General features: G+C 34.8%; 1 protein-coding gene across 1 annotated transcript in view; it reads left to right on the forward strand.

The window, feature by feature from the left end:
- tbc1d19 (TBC1 domain family, member 19) overlaps nt 1-10,015 on the forward strand; it is a 73,721-nt gene extending 63,706 nt beyond the window's left edge. Inside the window, exons 19-21 of the mRNA XM_056462280.1 lie at nt 527-642; nt 1,216-1,286; nt 9,532-10,015. Of these exons, the coding sequence (XP_056318255.1) occupies nt 527-642; nt 1,216-1,286; nt 9,532-9,606 (262 nt within the window). The 3' untranslated portion in view covers nt 9,607-10,015. The remainder of the gene's footprint in view (nt 1-526; nt 643-1,215; nt 1,287-9,531) is intronic.

A 10,015-nucleotide genomic window follows, 5' to 3' on the forward strand; every position in this document is an offset into this window, starting at 1 on the left:
ATGTTAGGAATCAGTAACCGTTGACTTCCATTGCAGCTAAAACAAATACAATGTTACAGGTTTCCAACATTTTTTAAAATAACTTACTTTGTGTTAAACAAACAAAAAGAAACTCAAACTATTTTTGTAAAGGAGTAGTGTCCCCAAAACTGATCATTTACTCACTTTTTACTCACCCCAAGTTATTTAAGTTATTCTAAAATTTTAGTTTTTCCCTACAGTAGAAGTAAATTGTTACAGTTTTCTTCAACAGAAGAAAGAAACTCATAAAGATTTAAAACAAGTAAAGGCTGAGTAAATGATGAAAGACTTGTCATTTTTGGGTGAACTATTCCTTTAAGAACAGTTATGATATTGTAGCACTGCACCGCCATCTAGCGGCTGAATTCTGCACATTCAGTTCACCACATGTGCTAATACAAGTAATAATTATTTATTAATTATTATTAATTAATTAAGTGTTTAAATCTGATTTGTGTATTTTTTAGTGAGTTTTTCTCAGCATGTCTGTTTCTTTGTGTGTTAGGTTACGTATTGCTTTCAAATGGATAGTTAGAGCCTTCTCAGGATACCTGTCCACTGACCAGCTCCTGTTGTTATGGGATCGTATCCTAGGATACAATTCCTTGGAGATTGTAGCTGGTAGGTTGACATTTCCCTAATATGTGACCTTTTGTTAGCTATTGTGAACATGAGACGCATTTTTCTGTCACTTCTCTGTTTTAGTAACAGTATAGCCACTGTTTGTTTCTCAATGGATGGATAGTTAGTTAGTTAAAGGGATAGTTCACCCAAAAAAGAAAATTATGTTATCATTTACTCTTCTTATACTTGTTTCAAACCTTTAAGAGGTTCTTTCTTCTGTTGAACACAAAATAAAATATTTTGAAGAATGCTGGAAACCTGTAACCATTGGTTACATATAATATTTTTTTCCCCATTATGGAAATCAATGGTTATAGGTTTTACTTTCTTCAAAATACCTTCTTTTGTTTTCAACAGAGTAAATAAACCCATAAAGGTCAAAGCATTTTAATTACTGTTCTCAAAACACTTTAATCTGTTTTTAATGTACCTTCATTTTGAAAACATGACCTTTTATGTTAGTCTCATTTTATCTTATGTTAGTTTCTCTTAAATAACAAGGGTCAGTCAGTTTTATGGCATATACCCAGTTTCTTGGATGTCTTTCCCTCTTTTTTTTTTTTTTTTTAGTCCTGGCCACTGCTGTCTTTGCCTTCAGAGCCGAAAACCTAATGGAAGTGACATCACTGGCATCAGCTGAGGTTGTTACTTGCAAGAGTGTGTGTGTATGCGTGTTTGCGAGTGTTAAGGGATACATAAATAGCGTCTTCACTGGCAGCCAACACTAGTAACCCAGTCCACCCAAGGCACATGTTTTAAAATTGCTGGGATAACCACTTTTAAATGTGGACCAAGTCCCCCACACCCTAGTTTTAAAGTGTTTAGACTATGTGATGTCAAATGTGATGGGAACCTTAGCATGACAGTTGCCTGTCGACACTGTTTGTGTGCGTGAGTGTGTGTATGTGTGTGCATAACAGTTTAAAGGTCATTACTTAAAGACATATTACACATGTGATGCACGTTTAATTTGATTTAACACTGCGTTTGTGGTGTAATGTCAATTACTACAAAATTGTTTACAGGTTTCTTTTGATTATAAATGCAAAAATCTAGGTCATAGGTGGACACTTATTCTGGAACTGAATGGGGTCAATTGTTAAATGTTAAAATAGTGATAGTAATTTACACAAATTTATTTACATTAGTAATATATTAGTAACTGGTAGTATTTTACAATAAGGTCACAATTGATAACATTAGATAATGCATTAATTAACAGAAAAAATAACAATGAGGAATTATATATATATATATATATATATATATATATATATATATATATATATATATATATATATATATATATATATATACATACATACATACATACATACATACATACATATACAACCACACACAGTGCTCAGCATAATTGAGTAGAACCCATTTTGAAAATGAATATTTTTCTCCATTTCTCAGTGAATATAGGCAATGTAGTTTGGTGCATTTAAACAAAACAGATTTATTAAACAGATATATTTATTAAAATAATATTTTAGTCACCAAACATATTGAGAAATTGAAAGATAATACAATTAAATTAAAGCTAAATATTGCAAAAAAAATTACAACCTACAAAATTACAACCTACTAAATTCTTAATTTTTTTGCTTCTCTTGATTTTTTTTTCTTCTCTTTTTTAAAATTTGTATTTAATATTTTTTTATAACATACATTTGGCTGTACTAGTTTTTGGACCGTTATCGCAAGTTATTTTGTTAGATAAGCTCCAGATTTGGCTTCAGTACTAACTAATCTAATGTGTATAATATATAATATTGTAGAGCTTCTTGTTAAAAATATGGATTTAAAAGTGAGATTTGTGAGGGGTGCACTTGTATATGCTGAGTGCTGTGTGTGTGTGTGTGTGTGTGTGTGTGTGTGTGTGTGTGTGTGTGTATATATATATATATATATATATATATATATATATATATATATATATATATATATATATATTTTTTTTTTTTTTTTTTTTTTTTTTTTTTTTTTTTTTTTTTCACAGTATGTCTGATAATATTTTTTTCTTTTGGAGAAAGTCTAATTTGGTTTTATTTCGGCTAAAATAAAAGCAGTTTTACATTTTTTAAAAACCATTTTAAGGTCAAAATTATTAGCCCCTTTAAGCTATTATTTTATATTTGTTTGGATTGTCTACAGAACAAACCATCGTAATACATAACTTGCCTAATAACCCTAACCTGCCTAGTTAACAGAATTAACCTAGTTAAGCCTTTAAATGTCACTTTAAGCTGTATAGAAGTGTCTTGAAAAATATCTGGTAATATATTATTTACTGTCATCATGGCAAAGATAAAATAATATCAGTTATTAGAAATGAGTTATTAAAACTATTATGTTTAGAAATGTGTTGAAAAAATCTGAACATGCAAACTCCACACAGAAATGCCAACTGACACAGCCGAGGCTTGAACTAGCGACCTTCTTGCTGTGAGGCGATCGTGTTACCCACTGAGCCACCATGTCGCCTTGCCATGACAATGTAACATGATATTCCCCAAACATTTCATCTGGAATCCATGCAATCAGGAATTTCATGTGAGGGTGCAAGATTTTTGCAATAGGTTCAAGTTGTTCACACATCAGCAGAAGCTGCATTGTCAAAAGTAACTTAGATTTTACTTTCATTTTATACATATTATGTACATTTAATAAAGTCATAAATAAATAAATCCTTCAAGTAATTGCCCTATGAGTTACATTGGAAGTGTTTAAAGAAAAGAAAATGAGAGAGAAGTCTAAATTATTTGATAATATACTGCAAGGCTGGGGAATGATTCTGATTAGTTAATGAACATTCTAATGTGTGCAATAATTTTTTTAAGGAAGTGCAGACCTAAAAATAGTTCTACGCAGGTCTTGACCTGAGAACCATATCATAAATCATTTATTTTATTTTAAATGTCAATAGGGCATCACAGTGCCGCAGTGGGTAGCACGATCGCCTCACAGCCAGAAGGTCGCTAGTTCAAGCCTCGGCTGGGTCCACTGGCATTTCTGTGTGGAGTTTGCATGGGTTTCCTCTGGGTGCTCCGGTTTCCCCCACAGTCCAAACACATGCGCTATAGGGGAATTGGGTAAGCTAAATTGGCCGTAGTCTATGTGTGGGAATGCAAGAGTGTATGGGTGTTTCCCAGTACTGGGTTGCAGCTGCAAGGTCATTTGCTGCGTAAAACATATGCTGGATAAGTTGGCGGTTCTTTCCGCTGTGGCGACCCCAGATTAATAAAGGGACTAAGCCGAAAAAAAAAAGAATAAATGTCCATATAGACTACAACAACAACAAAACCCACAGAGACGATAAGCAACCAAATAAGCAAAGAAACAGTTGGACACAAACTATAAACTAAACCTAACCAAAATGTTATGTATGTAAAACAAGCGTTCAGCGTTTCTTCAAGGTAGCGTTTCTCCCATACCAACGTGTCCACATTTAGTGCAGACACACACACTTGCACAAACATGAAAACATGAGCACATTGGCAATGTTATCAGTGAAATAGCTTTGCAATTGAAAAGCTTTAATAAATCAGTCATGGAGATAAGAGTCAGGCATTCAAAACTATAACGGGGAGAACTGTTATTTGAGAATACACACAATAACAAAATATTGTCATTTTAGTAAGATAAAGAAAACAAACCGTGTGTTTGGTCTGTTCTTTCTGTTGAATACCCAGTTAGCTGGATTTGATTACTGAGGGGTTGACACAATCCTTGATAGTTTCATTTTTTCAAAACTCATCTAGCTCAAACCTGCTCACAAGAAGGCTTATTTCAAACAAACAGGATTATGTTGTGTCACTTAAGCAAAGGTGGTTATACTATTAGGATGTACCAACTGCTGGTATTTGCTTACTGTAGAGTACTGTATTAAACTGGGTAAACTAACAATATTGTAAAATACTTAAATAGATTGTTGAAACAAACCTATGCAATTTAAAGGTAAAAACTGCCAGAGTTGTACAGTTTCAAGGTGTTTAAAAAGAAAAAGGTACTTTTTAGTGACTAATATGTATACTTAGGCATCACGGTGGAGCAAGATCGCCTCACAGCAAGAAGGTTGCTGGTTTGAGCCTCAGTTGGGTTAGTTGGCATTTCTGTGTGGAGTTTGCATGTTCTCCCCGTGTTCTCGTGGGTTTCCTCTGGGTGCTCTGGTTTCCCCACAAGTCCAAAGACTTTTGGTATAGATGCATTTGGTGGGTAAGCTAAAATTGTCCGTAGTGCATGTGTGTGAATGAGTGTTTATGGATGTTTCCCAGTCCTGGGTTGCAGCTGGAAGGGCATCCGCTGCGTAAAACATATGCTAGATAAGTTGGCAATTCATTCCACTGTGGCGACCCCAGATTAAAGGGACTAAGCCGAAAAGAAAATGAATGAATGAAGGATTGACTGGATGTATACATTTTAACTACTAGATAAAAACGCATTCTTTGACAAGGTAACTCTGTCACACTTCTGAGAGTGCATGATTAAAGACATGACCACTTGAATAAGGTCACATAGAAAATACTTTAAAGGTAAAACTTAATAAATCGTTAAATACTATATTAATCACACATTAAAGTGTCTTGCTGGTCATATACAGGGCAACTTTTTGAGCAGTGTTGCTGACTGATCTTGCTTGGCTACTTTCCAATTAAGAATGGGCAGCAATATTGTATCACTAACACATTGCCCCTATTAGTTGCCCCGTGTTTCACCTTGTTGCCTATTTATGGCATCATTCCCCAAAGTTGCTCTGCAACATTGATCAAAAATATATACATCATCAGCATAAAGCCTGTACAAATAGCCTATGACATACAGTGGGTATGGAAAGTATTCAGACCCCCTTACATTTTTCACTCTTTGTTATATTGCAGCCATTTGCTAAAATCATTCAAGTAAATTTTTTTTCATCATTAAAGTACTCTCAGATCAACAGAAAAACACAGAATTCAATATTGTCGAAAGATTTAGTAAAAAAAGAGAAACTGAAATATCACATGTATTCAGACCCTTTGCTCAGTATTTAGCAGAAGCCCCCTTTTTATCAAATACAGCCGTGAGTCTTATTGGACAGGTGATGAGAAAAGCCTGGTTTTCTCCACACACACCACTTAGAATTAATGCCAAAACGTTTTTTATCTTGGTCTCATAAGAACTGAGAATCTTATTTCTCACCATCCTGGAGATGTCCTTCAGGTGGGCTTCCATGCGTCCTGCACTGAGGAGCGACTTCGAGAGCTGCAGTGATGGTTGACTTATTATAACTTTTTCCCATCTCCCAAATGCATCTCTGGAGCTCAGCCACAGTGATCTTTGGGTTCTTCTTTACCTTCTTTATGGCCAGCTACACTGACTGAAAAACAACTACACTGAAAAAAATTATTCAAAGATGATTCCTCGGATTTACAGATTTTTTTTTTAAGTTAAGTGGTTGTAAAAAAAATTTTGGGCTGAGTTAAAACAAACAAATTGAGCTGGACATTACTAAGCTTATTTGTTTGTTTAAATTCAACACATAACTTGTTTGCAACAATTTTGCAGGAATAATTTTTTTTTCAGTGTAGGAAGGGTTCTGGTCATCCCAAACGTCTTCCATTTAAGGCTTATGGAGGCCACTGTGCTTTTAGCAACCTTAAGTGCAGCAGGTTTTTTTGAAACCTTGGCCAAATCTGTGCCTTGACATCATGGGATAGCGCAGCGTGCATGGTATGCGCACTTCAGAATCTCGCTGGAAATAGTACGTCATCCGGGTACTTCTCGCATACTGATTTTCGAATTCTATGAATTCGGTCATACTACTTGGCTTGCATACTGATTTCAGTGTACTGTATAGTATGGAAATATGCGGTTTCGGACGCAGCCCATGTGACATTTCAGTTTTTAATTTCAATAAATCTGCAAAAATGTCAACAATTCTGTTTTTCTGTCGATATGGGGTGCTGTGTGTACATTAATGTGGGGAAAAAATGAACTTTAAAATAATTTTAGCAAATGGTTGCAATATGACAAAAAGTGAAAAATGTAAGGGGCTCTGAAAACGTTCTGTATCCATTGTATGTGGAAAGTTGCACATATCATTTGCAAATCCAGATGTTTTAATCTGATTCGGAAACTTGTTTAAAGAACCAAATTAGTCAGAGATCAGTTATCATGATTAAAAGATTCAAACCATTTGATTAAGGCACAAAGAAAGGGCTCTTGGTTTTAGTGAAGTTCTATATGAAGCTGATTTATTGACCTTATTTTTTGCGTACGAGTGGTCACAGCCATTTAAATCTTTTTGGCTTGAGACTCACTTCGCTCTCATTCACTTCCATTCATTTTTAGACATTAAAACCAGCTGGTTCTGCTGCTTAATTTTGCAAACTGATAATTTCTTATTATTTTAATCTGCTTTGTCTGTATACACATGAACACACTTGTTTGTAGAGCAAGTAGTTTGACTGTTTTCTGCCGTTCATTATTCCTAGTCTTTTCTCTCATAGACAACTGAATCAGAAGTTCTAAAACAATCGCAAAAACAAGCGCACTTCCGTATTGAGGAATAAGGTCAATATGACAAGAGTGGATGTGAAATTTTGTGTATTCCTCAGCCTGTCTGGGTACCTACCGTCTGCTTTGCAAATCCCATATGAGAACTTTTCACAAGCCCACTGATGTTGATCTACTAACTCCACTGTATAGTTTGTTTGCCTGCCAAACTGCATTAACACTGGTCAGATCTCCCGCCAGTCAAACTCTCTTCAACGGCTCAATTGACTGTGCTACTTTAAATGATTACATGATTAAATAATGAACACCCAAGACAGTTCCAGTCACTTTGCTTGATGTTGTGTCAATTAAAAGGATGCTTTCACATCCAACTGCGTGATTGACAGCTGTAGTAAAAGTGCATCTGAGCTGCTTTCATTAAATCTGGCTGTAAGCCGCAGTGACGCACGAGCCCGGGCCCCAAGACGCTGCGAAGATGCTGCCGGACAGTATCTGCTTGCTTATGTACCACCTGGCCCCTACCGGAGAAAGTATCATAACACGTCGTATTTTTAGTCCCCAGGCTTGGTCATGAAACATTAGATGAGACGTGCTAACCTGATAGGGGCCTCTAAATTTATTTGCTTCCAATTCCATAAGGACTGAAGCATGAGAACGCTTGATTCCTTCTGAAAGTCCCGCCCAAACGGCTCCTGTGAGGGTGGATGCACTCTTAGCACCTTCAAAGCTCGTGAGGCGCATCAGTACAGGGCAACAGACGCCATTTTGTGAAACAGGATTGCTGTTATGTGTTCTTTTCATAGTTTGACTATGAATACGTGTCAGATGTTTTTATTGCCAGAGCATCTGAAAGTGTGAGGTTGACAGTTTCAAGTTGAAACAAGTTCAGTTCAACATTAAACAATCGATACTGCATTGTTGTAGATTTTTTTGATTGAGTCACTTCAATGTTCATTCAATTCAGATTGTGATTCAGTTGTAATAGCAGTTATTTAAAGGAACACTTATTTTACAGCTCCCCCTAGAGTTAAACAGTTGAGTTTTACAATTTTTCAATCCATTCAGCCAATATCTTGGTCTGGCGGGAGAACTGTATAGCATAGAATAGGAGTAGCATCTCTCTTAAAAAAAATCTCAAAAATGAGTTTTGACAATTTTCCTATTTACGGCTTGACTCTTCTGTAGGTACATCTTGTACTAAGACTAGTGGTGGGCAGAGAGCAGAGATGGCAAAAGTAAACAAATCCTTTACTTAAGAAGAAATACAGATTCTCATGTTTAAAACGACTCTGGTAAAAGTTAAAGTACTGATTAGACTTTTGTGCTCAAGTAAAAGTAAAGTACGACCTCAAAAAAAAAAAATATATATATATATTATTATTATTATTATTTTTATTATTATTTTTTTTTAATATATATATTTTTATATAAGATTTTAAGATGAGTCCGATCTCGCACTCAACACACTACAGTTATTATGGTATAAATAGAGCACTACAACATACAAAAGAGAGAGATTGCCATCTTGTTGATGGACAACGTCAACCGTCTTTGCTCTGTTCAAAGACAGGTTAATGGCATGCTGTCTCTCAGAAATTATAAATGTTTTAAAATAGGCACTATCCCTATGAATAAACTGCATAGTTGCAATCTAAACAACTACATTCTGGACTAAAAAAAGCCTCAAAAGTACATTATGTTGTCCTGCAGCAGCAATATTTGTCAAACTGTAGAGTCCTCTGCTTGTTGCTGTATGTGGGCAGAGTAATATACAAGGGTGAAGAGGCCGGACGAGTGCAGTTACTGGCAGAATATCGCACGGCTATCAGAACCATTGTGTGTGTGTATATATATATATATATATATATATATATATATATATATATATATATATATATATATATATATATATATATATATATTCTTGTCTGTCACACCACTGTTTTTGGCTGTTTGGCACCATCTTGTGATAGAATAATGAGTATGTTATGGTATGCTATATTCAGCCATCAGATTTTGTCTTTCAATTCAAGAATTAGTAGACTAGTATGGCTCTGTTTTGTATGTAATTGTTACATTTTTTGGCAAGAAACAATGTAATAAAAAGGATAAAGTACATGCAGGTGGTTGTTTTAGCAAAATAATAAACTAAAAAATGAACTAATCCTTTAACAGAAAATCAATCAACAGGCGGCATTGTAAATAGGTACTGGATTTTTCAAAAATGATTCAATAAACATTTTTTTTCTAATTTAAGTTACAAGAAGCTAGTTGTCATCCTATTTCTATCGTCTATCCATTCTGTGATTTTTGCTTATACAGTCAATGGTTTTTATTGCTATATTTTTAATACAATTTTTACATTTATTTATTTTTTTGCAGGCTGTTCTTGCTGACCTCTCAACCTTGAAGGTGATGCCTTTGCTCCAGATCTTTCTCTTCGCCACTTCCATCTGAACAATGATTACATGTTGCTGGCACAAATTCAGTTCGTTTTTTTTTTTTTTTAATATCTCACTTGATACTGCCTCTCACAATTCAGTGAATTTACAAATAGATCAGCTGAAGTCCTCTGCACCAAAAATCATGTTGAATCAATGGAAAATGCCTGGCATTAGGAATATTTAGTTTTTTGTTTGAACTACAGGGAACTAGATATGGGAGAGCATAATAAATGATCCATATGCTGTGTAATTTTGTTCTTTTAGATACGTTCATATTTCTCAAATGTTGAATGTGTTGATGCCACATTGTGTTGATGGCAGAAATGTGTTGATGCCACATTGTGTTGATGGCAGAAATTGTGCTAGAAACCATTGTAATGTAATCTGTAAAGATATACAAATAAAGATTTCTAAGGATCTTT

This window comes from Danio aesculapii, chromosome 7 (genome assembly GCF_903798145.1).
Source record: "Danio aesculapii chromosome 7, fDanAes4.1, whole genome shotgun sequence".
NCBI lineage: Eukaryota > Metazoa > Chordata > Actinopteri > Cypriniformes > Danionidae > Danio > Danio aesculapii.